At 36.7% G+C, this 16732-nt stretch overlaps 1 protein-coding gene across 2 annotated transcripts in view; it reads left to right on the top strand.

The window, feature by feature from the left end:
• PRKD1 (protein kinase D1) overlaps positions 1-16732 on the top strand; it is a 330955-nt gene that overhangs the window by 168231 nt on the left and 145992 nt on the right. For both annotated transcript variants that reach the window (XM_047737162.1, XM_047737160.1), the window contains exon 2: positions 7919-8057. In XM_047737162.1, coding sequence (XP_047593118.1) covers positions 7919-8057 — 139 coding nt within the window. The remainder of the gene's footprint in view (positions 1-7918; positions 8058-16732) is intronic.

Raw genomic sequence — 16732 nt, 5'->3', positions numbered from 1 at the left:
CTCTAAATGAAAAGAAAATAAATTAAGTCTAGGTATTTTTCTTCTCCAAAATTAATGATTTTTAAATTTTGGTAAAACCTTTTAATTGCTGTCATAGTCTTCATTTTATCCAATACATGCTCCCATCATCATCAATTCATTAAGTAATGAACAACCATGTAGCCTTATTAAGAAATGCAAAAAATATACAGTATTCTATAATGACAGTTGGAATTCAGAATAAGGCAAAGAGTACAAAGTACATTTTTTTCCATTTCCAAGCTGCACATCTACACACCTAATTACTGTTGTGTAATTTCAGAGTGCCTACTAAGACTTGTAATAGCTATTACTGACTAGTAATCTGTCAAGGTATAATGCAGTATAATGTGTTTTTACACAACAGTGGTGAGGCTCTCATTAATTATTACCACCTATAATTGCCTAGATATGAACATTTATTTTAAACCTTAAAAATTATAGACAACAAAATAATGATTTAAAGTATCTCCAGGAAGTCTATACACAGAAAAAAGTTGCGGCATTAGAGTTAATGATGTATTAAGTCATTTCTTACTGCTTTTGTCTTTTTGATAGATGACATATTATTCAAATTAACGTAGAAGAAAAGTTTCTACTAACAATTAAGCATCACACTGAGTCACATCTGCTGTCTTAAAGATAAGCGTGTAATTTATTAAACAGACTTTAGCAATATCTGGTATATAACGTCAATATATTTATATGCTCTAGGGAGAAGAATTTCTAGTCTAGCTTTATTTCCCAAAGGTGTTGCAAGTTCAAGTTATATGCATGTTTCTGTGTCTGGTAGTACAGCCAACTTTTAAATCTCATAACCAAAATCTACCATTTCACTTTAATCTAAAGATTCCAAGCAAACCTCTCCTTGATGAAGTATATTCCTTTTTTTCCCTCAGATATCTTTTTCTCTTTATTTTTCTTTGCTGTAATGCAAATGGAAAGTAAGTCTAAGGTCGGAATGTAAAATTGTGAACGAAAATGATTGTTTAAACCTGGGATTTTGAACTTAATGGAAAGGAGAGTGGCTAAAAAAAGAAAATCTAAGCAGAAGAAAGTGCGTGGGTCATCTGCCTTTAGGAAAGCAAAAGTGGAATAAATTAAAGCCCTGTCTTGAATGAGAAAAGGAAGTGTTTTGGCACTAGAGCTGAGAGAGGTGGACTAGCCACAGTGACTTCTGTGTTTGTAAATTCAGACCTTGAAGACTTCTGAAGTTGATAGACCCTTGGTGTTAGGCATCCAGTTTCAAAGGAAGCATTGGGTTAGTAGTGCAGAGAGTCATATGATTGCTGCTGCTGGTGAGAGAAAGAACTACAGAGGGAGCAAGGGCTGTGATTGTTCACCAGGGTTCTTGGCATTTGGACGGCATGCCCATGGCCCAGAAAATAGCAAAGTAAAATGGAGAATGCCTGCACTCCTGGCTCTGCAGGGGACAGTTATGCTGTTTTTCATGGCTTGGGCACTATATAGTGCATTTTCTTGTGGCAGCGCTATAACTATCATTTAGTCATTTCAGAAACTGAAATTCTGCAAAGACTTTTTAAAATATTTCTTGAAAATAGGCATTTCTTGAAAATAGGCAAAAAAGATTTATTTTCATGAATCATATATTTTGGATTGAGAGATCCATGATTCAACCAAGAATCTATACCAACAGTTGCCACTAGGAGAGATAGCAAAGGTCTGCCTTTGACAGTGATTCTTAGTGACTGTGATGGAACACTATTCAGTGTCCTGCCTGGCTTGGAGGGGTGGTTGGGTAGAGGAGGGAGGGAGTTAAAAAGAAAAAGTTAAAAATTTTTTCTCTGGTTTCTGTTTCCTAAGATTAGATTCAGAAACTAGTCACATAGCTATGTGGTCATAGGGTGGAATTCTTTTCGTGTGTGCCTTTTTGAGGATATGAAATCACCAAATCAAAGAGCCTGTGCCCAAATTTGAATGCATTTCAGAAATATGCCTCCGGATAATATAGAGTATTCACTTTTTCTTTTCCCCTTCATTTACACTTCATAACTTGTGTTTCTAAATGACAATTTAGTGTTCATGCTTTTGGTGGGCTTGAACCAGCTCATAATTTTATTGCTACAGCTGTAGCACTGGGTACATGATAATCACCAGTGGTTATTCACTAAGTATTTGTTGTTTTTTTTCACACACTTAACTTTCTTATATACTTAAATTTTCAATGTCATTAGACTTTTTTTTTTTATTTAGATTGTGAGGTTATTAAAAAGGGGATGCCTTAGTTGCCTGGGCAAAGTTAAGAATACGAATTTACCACTGTTGTCTTAGGTCTCACTCACCACATCCGTCAGCAGGATCCAGGATCTGCTTTCAGAACCATTATCAGCCGCCTAATCGTTTCTGCTTTTCACAGCTCAGTGCTAACGCCATTCAGGGGCAACTCCAACAAGGGACACCAGAGACAGTTTCACCCAGCTCTTTAGCTATTCTCTTAAGATAGTTTCTCATCCTTGTTGTCCCAGTACTCCCGGAACAGTACTTAGGGAGTATTTTGGCCCAACTAGTAAGTGGTAGCACCTTTTTTATCTCTCTGCTCATTAAGGGTGGCCAGTCATGGCACCACTTGTTAACAACGAGAGAGTTCTTGGAAAATAATTTGGAAAGCGCCTTTGATGAGAAGAGTGCAATATTCACCTGCCTGATGTGTTCCGTTATTGAGCAGAATAATTTAATCCCAGGATTTTCATCACCTTTTAGCAAAAGTAAACTGGCAGTGTATTTTCATTTCCTAATCAGGCCATCTCTCTCGCTCCCTTTTTTTTTCTACTCGACTGAATCATGGATTAATTTGTTTCTGGTATTGCTTGTTCCTAGCCCTTTGTGATTGGCCTCAACTGTGGAAAAGCACCCTTTGTTCCTCAGAGTTCCCGTCGGCCAGGTCACATTTCAGCAACTCATTAAAACATGTATTTATTCTACTCTGGAGCACATTGTCTGGCCAGCCATGAATTTATAGTGAAATGTAACAGTAAATTGTACTCTGTGGTCAAAAATGCCAAATGATACACACAGCAGCACAGAGGTTTCCAGCATAGGGTAGAATTAAAGAGCTTAGGACCAGTGCCGTAATTGTTGGCCGTATTTTCACAGTGGCCAGTTTTGTTACAGTCGAACTTGGAGAGAGCTTGAAATCACTTATCTCAGATGTTTGCGCTCACAACCACAAAGCCTCTGAGAAACACAGAACTGATCTGGTAATAAGCTCCAGCTGAGTTTACAAGCCTCTGAGCCTTTCTGAAAGCCTGTTTAGTTTAATGAGGGTTTTCAGATTTCAAAGCTCACACACCTTCACATAAAAACAGATGATTATGACCAAATTAGGGAATGTTGTTCCATGAATATTTTTCCCCCAATATGTTCTCTTCTCAGTTGTCAGGCATTGTTTCATTATACTTTCCACCTTCCTGACATCATTTTTAAATATAATTTTTGGAAGTCTTATTGTATAGTTTCTGTTCAAGCAGAATGTTATGTTACATCAAAGAAAATATATATATTTTTTCTCTTAACAGTAAAAGGCAAATGTGCGTATATATTTTTTCTGGCCAATAAGAAAAGGTACAATTTGGAAAAAAAAAAAATTGAATCCTCAGTTTCTTCTGCTGCCATGACAACTGTCCCATGAGGCAAGGCCTTCATGTTCACCCCTATGCCCTGCTTCATAGGGCTCTACAACCTGATTTTGAATGGCTTGTTAATGAAGAGAGAAAAGCCTTGTTTATGACCCAGTAAAATGGAATGTGGAAGAGAGGATATCCACACCTCAGTGCTCTATATCTTGGACAAATAACTTCTATGAATATTTATAATGCTATCTTTATTTTTTAAATTCAGGTTTTAAAATAATAGTTTTAATATGGGTTGTATATCTTGGTATTATTCTATCTATTCTTATTTTTAAAAGTGTTTTGTGAGTCACCCTCGGAAAGAAATATAATAATTAGGATGTGAGGCACTCAAGCCTTACTTGAGTACAAAATCATCCATTCCATATACCCATGGTTTTACGAAGAGGCACAGTATAGACTGGGATACTCAAATGTCAGCAATCTAAGACCATAGAGAAATAGAATTTAGAAATGTCCTTGAAGAAAGGACAAATTCCTTGTTGAAGAAAGCAAGAGGTATGTGGACATGTTGACAGAAATTGTGATGAGGTGGCAGAATCCTTGCCTCCTGAGCCCCTCTTCAGTATTGCCACCTGATGTTTCCTCTATATAGCACATCCTTAAGACATTAGTTAGAAGACACTGTAAAGTTTGGCTCATCTTTGGGAAGACAATTGCTGTTTCATCTCCTTTCCTCTCCAGCTATTATTGTCTACTCACCCCACCTCAGACACTAAATCCCTTGAATTTTCTCCCCCCTATCTTGAGTCAGAATCAGCTACCCATGGTTTTGGAAAGGATATGCTAAGGTGATCTGTGCATTAATTAATGTATTGTATTTTGAAGAACATTTGTGATCAAATCATGGAAGATTCTTTAAGTATAATTCAAACTCTCAAACTGAGGTTTAAGAGTTTTATGATTATTAAATTTTTAAATTTTACTTCATTAATGGATTTTGTATATTTATTTCCACATAATCTTAAAATGTACTCTAACCAATTGTGGACATTTTATTTGTCTTTAACTGACTTTTCTTGCAAATGCTATTTACATAGAATTGGGTAGTCAAAAGGTTAGATAGAAAAGATTAGCAATCTATATTTTAAAAGCACATGAAACTTTTAGGTCTACTTACAAGGAGTATCTGGTATAAGACATGCTCACCTGCTCCAAACAAATAGAAAACACTACAAAATGTGTAGAATGCCTGTTTTGGACATTGTCCAACAGGCAGTGCAGAACTGTCATCCCTGAGAAGAGAAACAAACAAGGTGAGCACTACAGTCATGTGAGCTTTCTGCCTGGAGGCAGGATCCAAAGTGTACTGTGGGGAGAAAGAACCTAAGAGGAGCCTAGTTGTCTGGCTGTGAGGAAGACACACGGAGTAGAGCTCAAGGTGACCCGGTTGAAAGGATTTTTAGGGAAGAAATACTGGAAAGGTGGGACCTATACAGAAATAGAGCTTCAGAAATCTGCTTAAAGGCCCGCTTGAGTATTAGGCTGAATACAAATCTGTGTATGTGTATGATGAAAATTAGTAAGGCAGAGGAAAGAGCAGATGCCTGGAAGCTCTGAAATGAATACTTTCCAGAGCTCACATAGCACTGAGAGACGTTGAGTTTCTATCAGGCAAATGGGAGAAATTTCACTGAACACTTGAGGTATTCCATGGAGATGTTCAAAGAGTTATGTATTAGTAGTAGGGTTAAACTATCTCTAGAGGAAATACTACTCTAAAGCTAACCTAATAAAGCTTAAAAATAAGCCTTGAAAAGACAAAACTGATCTGCAATTTTCTTCATATTTTGCCAAGAAAAATATAACATTCTCTAAGGGAAGACAGCAAAGGCAACTGCTCACATTAATTCATAAAATCTGGCATCTAATTTAAAAAGTAGACGTATGTTCCACGTATAAAAGAAATCACATGGTATTTGTCTTTCTCTGCTGATTTCTCTTAGCATGATACCCTGTAGGTCCATCTGTGTTGTTGCAAATGGCGAGATCTCATTCTTTTATATGCATAATAACATTCCATTATATAGAAACCATATTCTCTTTAACCATTCATTTGTCAATGGGCATTTAGGTTGCTTCCATATCTTTGCTGTTGTAAATAATGCTGCAGTAATTAGGAGCATGCCTATATCTTTTCACATTGGTGTTTTTATTTTCTTTGGGTAAATACCCACTAGTGGAATTACTGGATCATATGGCACTTCTATTTTTATACTTAGTGAAATAAGTCAGGCAGAGAAAGATACCATATGAGTTCACTTATATGTGAAATCTAAGAAACAAATGAACAATCAAACAAACAAACAAACAAAAAACAGATACAAATCCATAAATACAGAGAACAAACTGGTGGTTTCTAGAGAGTAAGGGGTTGGACAAATGGTGAAGGGGAGTGGGAGGTAGAGGCTTCTGGTTATGGGATGAATAAATCACAGGGATGAAATGTACAACACAGGGAATGTAGTCAAGTTATTTTCATAGCATTCTATGGTAACAGATGGTAGTTACACTTTTGGTGAGCATAGCATAACAAATAGAATTGTTGAACCACTATGTTGTACACCTGAAACTAATGAAACATTGTATATTAACCATACTTCAATTTTTAGAAAGTATACATATGAAAAAGCAGGAAATGGAGGAGGAAATGTAACCCATAAGAATCAAAAGAATTAATGAAAATAGACCAGAATCGTAGAGGTAATGGACTTAGTAGAAAAGAACTTTCAAGTATTTTAATGAAAATATGAGATGAAAGACTTGTACAATGAAAACTATAAAACATTACTAAAAGAAAGGAAACAAACACAAATAAATAGAAAGACATTGCACATTCATGTATTGGAAGAATTAATATTGTTACAATGTCTGTACTACCCAAAGCAATCTGCAGATTCAGTGAAACGCCAATCAAAATACCAATGGCATTTTTTATAGAAGTAGAAAAAACAATTCTAAAATTCATAAAGAACCACAAAAGACTCCAAATAGCTCAGGTGATTTTGAGCAAGAGAATAAAGCTAGAAGCATGATACTTCCTCATTTCAAAATATGTTACAGTAATCAAAAACAAAATGGAACTGACTTAAAAACAGATAAATAGACTGATGGTCAGAGACTGATCAAACAAAAAGAGAAAAAAGACACAAATTATGAAAAAGTAATAAGGAGACATCACTATGGACCCTACAGCATTAAGAGTGTGATAAAAGAAAATTTTTTTTTAAAAACCTTTTGACCAGAAAATCAACAATTTAGATGAAATCAATAGATTCCTTGAAAGAAAACTACCAAACCTCACTTAAGAGGAAATGGAAATCTAAGTAATGCTATCTAAGTGCTAAATCTTAGTAGAAATTTTTTATAAAATTACCCAGATACTCCCATACACCACAGTCAAAGAAGAACTTGTGTTCACACAAAAACCTCTAAGTAAACATTTATAACAGCTTTATTTGTAGTAGTCAAAAATTGGAAATAAAGTGCCCTTCAACTGAGGAATGGATACATGCACTGTGGTATATCCATGCAATATAATGGAGCATTCCTCAGGAATGAAAATGAAAAGATTACTGATACATGTAGCAGAATGGACAACCTTAAATCCATTATACTACGTGAAAAACATCAGATTCAGGCACCTGAATGTCTCACTAGGTTAAGTGGCTGCCTTCAACTCAGGTCATGATCTCAGGGTCCTGAGATCAAGCCTGGCATCCGGCTTCCTGTTCCCTGGGGGTCTGCTTCTCCCTCTGCCCCTCCTCCCCACTCGTGCTTTCTCTTTCAAATAAATAAGAAATCTTAAAAGAAAAAGAAAAACGTCAGATTTTAAATTATACAATGTAAATGGTACAATACCATTCATATGACCTTCTTGAGAAGACCAAATTATGGACGCAGAAAGATAAGTGTTTTCTAGGGGCTGGGCGTCAGGGGAGAAGTTTACAATAAAATGGGCATGGAGAAATTTTAGGGGGTAATGGAAACTGTTCTGTATCTTGACTGTTTTGTGTATACCACATATATGGTATGTAGTTCTCCTATACATTTGTCAAAACTTGCAGAACAACACACTGAAAAGGGTGAATTTTACTGAGTGTCAATTTTACCTTAACTATTTGATGTAGCAGAAAAATATCAATTAACTTGTATTTGTGTCCTGACACTTTTTTTTTTTTTTTTTTGGTTTCTATTCTAAATTTAGGAAGATTTTGACACATAACCTATTGTGGTATTTGTATTTACAGTTCCCTGAGTGTGGTTTCTATGGAATGTATGATAAGATCCTGCTTTTTCGCCATGACCCTACCTCCGAAAACATCCTTCAGCTGGTGAAAACGGCTAGTGATATCCAGGAAGGTGATCTTATTGAAGTTGTCCTGTCAGGTAGTACACTTATTTCTCTATCCATAGATTAATAGTTTGTATTTGGAGAACTCTTCGGCATAATTTTTAAGGCAACATAGAAAACCTACATCAAACTCTGCCCTAAAAGAAAATGTTAGTACTCTGTCTATAGGAACTTTCAAATTATTTTTTGGAAAAAGCAAACAGTTTGTCTTGAGTTGGCTGATTCTGCCCTCAGTACTGTCCCAGTCACTTTCCTCAACTTTACCATCTCCCCGACCTCCTAGCAACACACAAGCATACTTTCCATTCATCATCTTGAATCGTTTGGGCAGCAGCAAAAGCAAAAAAAAAAACCCTACCCATTGGTGAAAGACAGATGTTAGGGCCCCAAATGCATGGAGGGTCTGGAAGCCAAGAGATAGCAACAGGGCTAGGAATCCGTAGCTTTAGTTAAGTCAGATGTCTACTCACTCTAAGCCAGGACCAACTTGGAAACCTGAGTTCAGGAGTTATAGCAGGTCAAGCCATGTCATGTGATACCAGCCAGATCTGAGGAGCAGCTGTGTTTCCCTCTGCCCAGATTTATATTTCTTATTTAGGTTTTAGAATTTACTAATCAGACTGTGCGTATCAATGCAGAAAAAAAAATAGGCGTATTTAACTTAAAAAAAAAAAAAAGTGCCAGAGAACAGCTGTAGTGGGGATCCTTACAACAGTGATCAGTGCAATACTAATACAAAGAGATCCAGATTTTTAATGTTGATTTTTGTGCAAACTGAGGAATTATTGAGAAACTCCGATTGTATTGCTTCTTTCTCCCCTCTTGCCATCTTTGCATGTTATCTCTTTGACTAAAGGAAATCCACTAGCTTTAGTGATTTTAGATTTCACTTCCTCAAGTTCCTCAACTTGTTCAGAGCCCAGACCTTGGTTGCCCTGTTTATAATTCAGTTGGAGTTTGCTTTGATTCACTCCAGTTTGTCTTTGTCTTTGTTGATCACCTATCACTGTGGGAGGTCCTGGGATTGCCCCATTTTCACTGTATAGCTAGATCCTGTAAAACAACTTGTTTTGCTAGATAGAAGTTATAAAGTTCTTGTTTGTAGGGTTGCCACTTGCTAAATCAAAAAAGCAAAAGCTTTCATGTGTTTTGTTGTAGACAATACCAACCACTTTATTATTTTTTCATATATATCTTTTATTCAAGTATAATTAACATAGAGTGTTATATTAGTTTCAGGTGTACAATATAGTGATTCAGCAATTCTTTACATTATTCCATGCTTGTTATGAGTGTACTCTTTATCCTCTTCATCTGTTTTACCCATAATTCCCATTCACCTCCCCTCCAGCAAACATCAGTTTGTCCTCTGAAGTTAAGAGTCTGGTTTTTTGTTTGTTTCTTTTTTCCTTTGTTCATTGGTTCTGTTTCTTAAATTCTGCATGAGTGAAATCATATGGTATTTGTCTCCCTGTGACTGACTTGTTTGACTTATCATTATACCCTCTATATGTCTATGTTGTTACAAAGGAGGATTTCATTCTTTTTTATGGCTGAGTAATATTCCATTGTACGCACATACCACATCCTCTGTTGATGGACACTTGAGTTGCTTCCATATCTTGGCTATTGTGAATAATGCTGCAATAAACATAGAGGTGCATATATCTTTTTGATTTAGTGTTTTCATTTTCTTTGGGTAAATACCCAGTAGTGGAATCTTACTGGATCATGTGGTAGTTGTATTTTCAATTTTTTAAGAAACCTGTATGCTGTTACCTCTCATTGGCTCTTTTACAAAACTAGCGCACCTGGCCTCAAAAAACTAGTGCCTTAGACATGTTGTTTTTTAAGTTTTCTATTTCTTTTTTTTTTTTAATTTTTTTTTTAAAGATTTTATTTATTTATTTGACAGACAGAGATCACAAGTAGGCAGAGAGGCAGGCAGAGAGAGAGAGGGAAGCAGGCTCCCTGCTGAGCAGAGAGCCTGATGCGGGACTCGATCCCAGGACCCTGAGATCATGACCTGAGCCGAAGGCAGTGGCTTAACCCACTGAGCCACCCAGGCGCCCCTAAGTTTTCTATTTCTGAATTGGAGGGGCTGCCTGAAATAAATTATTCAGAGAAATCATGCCCTGGATCCATTCTCTCTATAATTCATATTAAACTCATAGCCAGACTGCTTTGCAAATAATGTAATATGTTTTGTGAATCTTTTTTTTTTCCCCTGGCAATGTCCAGAAATATATGAGAATTTTTTAATTGCATTTCAAAATTTGATTTATTTTTCTTGCCATTTTAGTTTTGTTGTCAAGCATTTTATAGTGATACCAGACAGATTGAATGCAAGCTGTGTGTGGGTGTGCTTGTGCTTATGGGAGAGGGAGGAGGGTTGTCTGTTTGTATGTTACCTCAGTGAGTGGGACCTGCTCTTCAGCACACTGACCTGACACGGCCCTCTGCATTGCCCCACCGCCCAGCGAACAGCACGATGCTTCTCCTCGCCATCTCTGCAAACCAAGACCCTCATTGTGCTTATACTCCACTTCTTTTGCCAGCCACCCTTTCTGTTCATGCTCCGCCTCTCCTGTTTCCCTGGCCACAGTTGCTGAGAGGGCTCTTAAAGGTAGCCTTTTTTGCTTACCTATTGTCCCAATGCCAGGCTCAGGAAGCCCTCTTCTACTCTTATCAGCCATCTTGTCGGTATTTAAAATGAGCCATTCTGTAACAGACTAGTTTCAGATTTGAACCCTGGAGGCTTTCAACTTTTTCAGCCCATGTAGTCTCACTTCCTCAGTATCATTTAACCCTTAAATATACAAGCATATATGTTTAATTAAATATATGTATTTATAATTAATTATATATAATATGTGTAGTATATGTGTTTTTTATATATACACACATTCAATTATATTTAATTGATGATCTCCTGCATTTCCCCGTTAGCTTCTTTGGCGGCTGGATTCTCGTCTCTCCTCTCCCACTGTTATGCTTCACATTGTGATTTTCTCAGTAAACGTTAAAAATGGTTTTTCCTTAACCACCCCTCCCCTCATTATAACTCTGTTTTCCCCACACCCCTTTCCTTTCTGCTTGTCATAAGTTGCCTGTGCCTGAGCTCACCACAAAGGCCTGGTCCAGTTCCGAGGTCCTCGCTTGGGCACTCCTCCTCCATCTTGCTTGCTGCTACCAAATGACATCCCGGGCCCTGTTGTTTGACTATAGTTTTCAGTCCCTTACCCCCCCTACCATCTTCGGACTGTATTTTTACCATTTCTTTTTCTCTCCTCCCAGCATATGGGCCACCATGGGCATGTCTTATGTCACTTGGATGCAGTCTCAACTATCTCGTGTTCCCTTATACCCTCACGGGGCCTGTTACATAGGTCTGTAATCTGAATGACTTTACCATCCATTTTTGCCATTACTGGTCCTGAGCTACACGTGGCTTCTAGACACAGTCCCCTGCCTCTGTGTCTCAATGCAGACTCGTCTTTACCAGCCTTAACTACTGTTCAGCAATCTCTTCTTCCCCCTGCCCCCACATTCTTTTGTTACCATAGATGAGATTCTCAATAAATATGTTTGAGTGGCTTTCACATTAGAAGTTATCACATTTATAAAATTTTGAAGAAAATACTGATTTGTTGTAAAACTATTATTTCTAAGGATGTCCTCAATAGTAAGAAATAGAAAATTCACGTCTCCTTGCTGTGCTCTGACTCAGCCCTTACAAGAAATTAGTGCCTATAATGTGGGCAGGGTTGCATTGCATTATAATTGGAGGCAGGACAAATGATTGCTAATGAAGGCACTTCAAGCATGGATGCAAGGGAGCTCATATCACTTACAAATTCCTGACCTAGTCCTGGAAGAATATGAAGTGCTGTACTTGAGAAATATGTGTTTCCTGAAGGTGTGATTAAGGATCAACCTCATTCAACATGCTATGGCTGTAGGAGACAGGGGAACAAAACACTGGGTATCCTCTCTGTTGCCTTTCAACCTGTTTCAGAACATAATGCGATGGAGATTTTCGTCTTAATGACTATAATTTTATTGTTAAAATTCATTTATCCAAATTTTCTGTTTTTCCCCATGAAAAAAATAAATTTTAATCTGTAGTTCAGGATGAACATAATCTGGTTCTTTTAATGTTTAACCACTGTTCTTCTAATAGCAACATGTTCTGACATAGGAATACAGTAGAATATGAGAAAATATGGAAAAAATTAATTTTAAGGAAGGTGAAATACTCTTGTCTCTTCAGGCAACATCAAGAATTTTCTCTTGCTTATGTCATTTTATGCTGAGACCTTTCATCATCTGTTAGTACTAACCAGGCTGCTCCTGGCTAATTTGCTGATTTTCTCTCTCCTTTTCTTTTTGAAAAACAGGGCTTGTGTGAGCTAGTGTATTTAGACCCAGTAAGCCAGGAAAACATTGCTCATGGGTGGATGGGTTGGGTTCTGGAGAAAAAAAAAAGAACTCCATGGAAGTTCCCCACCATGCACACTCCCACCACTGGCAAATTTTCTTTGTCTGTTAAGCAAAGGATTAGCATTGTTACTATTGTTATTGAGTAGGAAAACACTGCAAGTGGAAATTTCTCTTACTAGGGCCAAAGTCAAGTTCAAGTGTATAGTACTAGATTATAAAATAAAGTTCATGGAATTTATCTGAAGCCTTCTTCATGATGGGTCTCCATCAAAGCCTAATAATTCAGCCGAAGCAAAGCAAATTAATAACAGAACTGCATTCCCATGACTCAACTCTTTGTTTTTTTGTTTTTTTGGGGATTTGATCTCTAATAATTGTGTGTATGTGTGTGTGTGTGTGTGTGTATCTATATAGATGGTTAAATGAAAAATAGACAAAGACTATAAGAATTTCTGTAGTAAAATTACAATTTTAAAGTCTTAGAGCTAAATGTTGAATTTTTCTTCTTTCATTGATGGTAAAAATCCATTTTTTTCCAGATATTTTTCACCAATTTTTTACAATAGATTATGCAGTATTACTTAGAACTTTTGCAAAGTATTGTTACCACATGTGGCTGGTTAGTTATTCCACACCATCTAGAGATGAGAGCCTCATGAGAAAGCTAGTGCTATAGTCCAGGCAGAGGGGGCTGTGGGCCTATGTTCAGGCAGTGATTCAAAAGCTGGAACTAGAGAGAGGTTAAGAAGTATTTTAGCAGTAGAAGTGAAGAGATGTATACCCATTTGGATATAACTGATGAAGGAAAATGAGAATATGAAGAGGACTCCAAGGAGAGCTATAGCCACCTAAGAGTGATCACATACTCTTTTCCTCACACCAAGTCTTGCTCTCACATGTTGTTTGATATGTTTGTTGAGTGGTTTGGCTCCTGTTCCAAGATGCTAGAAAACTAATTTCTTGGGCATATAATATCATTGATTTCCTTTGAACAAGTTGTATAGTCTCCGAGATTCAGGGGTTTTTGTTTGTTTTTCAGTCAAAAAAGAACCTTAGAACTGGATGAAAGTGTTGAAAAGGGCTAATAGTGCACGAGTTCCATATTTTCCTCAATCTGCAGGTTAAGTGCTGTGCATTAACAATTAAACGGTTTCCAGGGCCAGATCATCTGGCTTCATATCCTTTTTCTATTCCTCACTATTCACATCTTTGCAAAGACATTTAGTCATTATGTGCCCTAGTTTCCTCACCTGTGAAACGGAGACAACACTGGCCCTTCCATTGTAAGATTACTACAAACATTAAAAGTAAGTTAATGCGTGTAAAGCACTTCAGAGATTTCTACACACAGGCAACTACACAATAAATTTTAGCTATTCCGGTTGCTTCTCCTCTTCACACTCTAAGCAGCCTTTCTCCTCAATGTTCATGGTTGTTAGGAAGTCCTGGTCTGATGACTTTGAGAAGTGTTGTGTCAAACAATGTTAAAAGAGTTATGTATTGCAGGACTCTTCAGAACTTTGGTGCATGCTAATATGAAGCAGGAGTCTTTAAGTTCACTTCCCAAATTCACTTTAACACAGACACATTTTTTTCCCCCTCCAAGTATATGGTGAGTCTTGGCCTCAGCAATCTACACTGGCGATACTACCCTCTCTGGGTCAAGCCCATGAATCAATGGTCTGAGAGGGTGTATCTGTTCTGTCTACACAGCGGCCACTTTTCTCTCACAGAGGGGAATATTTGAACCATGGAAAAACAGGAGATAAGAAGAAAGAGAGCTTTGTTTACATTATAGTACTGTTTACATTATAGTACAAGCTTTTCAATCAGTTTACATAAGTAAGGTTTTCTTCGCAAAGACTCTGGGAGGTAGTTGAAATCAGATACCTTAAAGCTATAAAATATACATTTTAACTTGCCCACATCCTGCAGGGAGTAGTAGAGGTAGTACCAGAGCTTGAATCTAAGTGTTTAGTCGCTATTAACATTACCTCAACTTCTGAACTTGGACCAGTAAAAATGGGATTTCTTGAGAATCTCTTCAAAGAATTCCTACTATGGTCCATTGATATGTCAGCAAAATATTGATGGTTTTTGTAACAACAAAACCAGTAATGAGCTACGGGTTCCACTGACATTTTTATCATAGAACCCTTATTCCCTCTTCTTTATTAAGAAGAATAAATATTTAATAAATATATAAACTGTGATCAGGTTAAGAAAACCCAGAGGCTCTTCTTCATACAGTGACAATACAAAATAAGAAAAAAAGTAACCATGCCCCTGCTTAAACAGGATCCCATCATATAATTTTACAACTCTGATCGAAATTGAAATAGTGTCTTAGCATCACTGTATTTAAGGAATCCTTATGACCATGTTTTGCTATTAGTAGGATTCTGTACCTAAACCACGAGCCAAAAGCAAGATAAAACAAAACAAAGCAAATATCTAGCAAGGTCCTTTTATTTTTATAGAAAATGCAAATTATTGATTTATAAGGTACTGTCCCAGTTATATCCATTTTTCTCAGATGTAGGACATTGCTTAGCAGTGTTCTCTACTCCTCTGAAATTTGAGTGGAGGAGGAAAACCATGAGAATGATACATTAGATAACTGTATTATTATTTCCCCAGGAATACATTAGATAGACATAGTTTTGTTTGTTTGTTTTTAAGAAGGGAGAATTAATCATGGGAAGCACCTCCCCAGTCTTCATACTGGTTGAGTAATTAAGGCTGTAAAAGACCTAGCCTTGAGTATTCAATTTATATTTTTTTGTAGTTGTTTTGGACATGTAAGTGTTCCTGGCTTGGTGGTGCCGATTTCTGTCCAACGTAAGTTGCAATTATCTGTGCTGGCAGTATTGTAATAATGGAAAACTGCAATGTAAGATTACAGGCCATTACTCTTTTCTTCGACCTATGGTTTATGTTAAGTGTGTCTTCAGTGTTTCCTTTTTATTATTGTTAATATTAATCCTCTTTCCATCTTTATCTTGCAAGTAAACCTCATTTTAGATTCTTTGCACTACCTTTACTTGTTTTCATGGAAAAGTGAATACAAAGAAGAGGCTATTGGAATGTTTCCATAGACTTTCCACCTTTCCCAACTTGTGACCTCAACCAGGATGTGGTGGCTCAAAGGACTCCTTCCTTAATTTGATAGTTTTCTCTATTATTTGTCTTTTTGTGTAGTGGAGTCTCTAGGGAGATGTGGCACAATAGTGCATTGCTTCTCTGTCTTTTTACACTCAAATAACCCTAATTGTCAAGGCAGAGTGAAAACATTCTCCCCAGGTAACATGGGGCATAAGACAAACCCTAAAGGGAAAAGTTCTTTGAAGAATCTTATTTCATTTGAAAACTGTATACACATTTTGCATCCTGCTATGTTCAATTTCTCTTGTTTAATTTTGAATAAATAATATTCCCCCCCATGTTGTTCTTTAAGAGAAACAACATGATGATACAAGGATGTATAGCATTCATTATGTGTTAGGCACTGTTTTAAGTGCTTTACATATACTAACTTAGAAATACACATCACAATTATTTTATGGCATATATCCATATAAATTCAGTTTGATAACTAGTGGACTTCTAGTCAAAGACTGGAATAAGTCCTAGATCTGCCATTTATGTCTTTCGTAATGATGGGCTAGTCACCTCCTTTCCCTGAGTCCTTATAGCAATAGTAGTGTCTTTACTCTGATGTTGGGCTGCAGATTTCATGAGGGTAAATATAAAGCATTTCACAAGATGCCTAGTGAGGTACTCTGCCTTCTTGTTCCACTGCCACCCCAATGGACTACAGATTTGTTTTTTAATTTAATTTAATTTTTTTTCAATGTTCCAAAATTCATTGTTTGTGTACCACAAGAACCATTTATTTTTATATTGAATCCTCAGGACCTGGCATGTCACATGCAATCAACGTCTGTTTGTTTAGTGAATGAATGGATACTTAAAATAACAAAATGAACAAACTAATAAGCACATTATTAAATTGGTACTCCAAAAGTTACTGCTGTTCCGTAGGAATTGAATTTCATTGCTTACTATTGGCTCTCCTTGGCCTAATCTATTAGTAATATCAATATTATTATCACTTGACTAATCCTTTTCCAGATTCTTGCGATCTTCTACATGTTGTCAAAAACTTATTATTTTTTAGAAATTACTTATTTTTAGAAATCCAGTTCTGCTTTCAGAATATTTCTGTGTATTTCACATTTCTTATGTAAAATGAGACCTAATTCAT

The sequence above is a fragment of the Lutra lutra genome, chromosome 7, assembly GCF_902655055.1.
Source record: "Lutra lutra chromosome 7, mLutLut1.2, whole genome shotgun sequence".
Lineage (NCBI taxonomy): Eukaryota > Metazoa > Chordata > Mammalia > Carnivora > Mustelidae > Lutra > Lutra lutra.
This window is presented reverse-complemented; position numbering and strand designations above follow the sequence as displayed.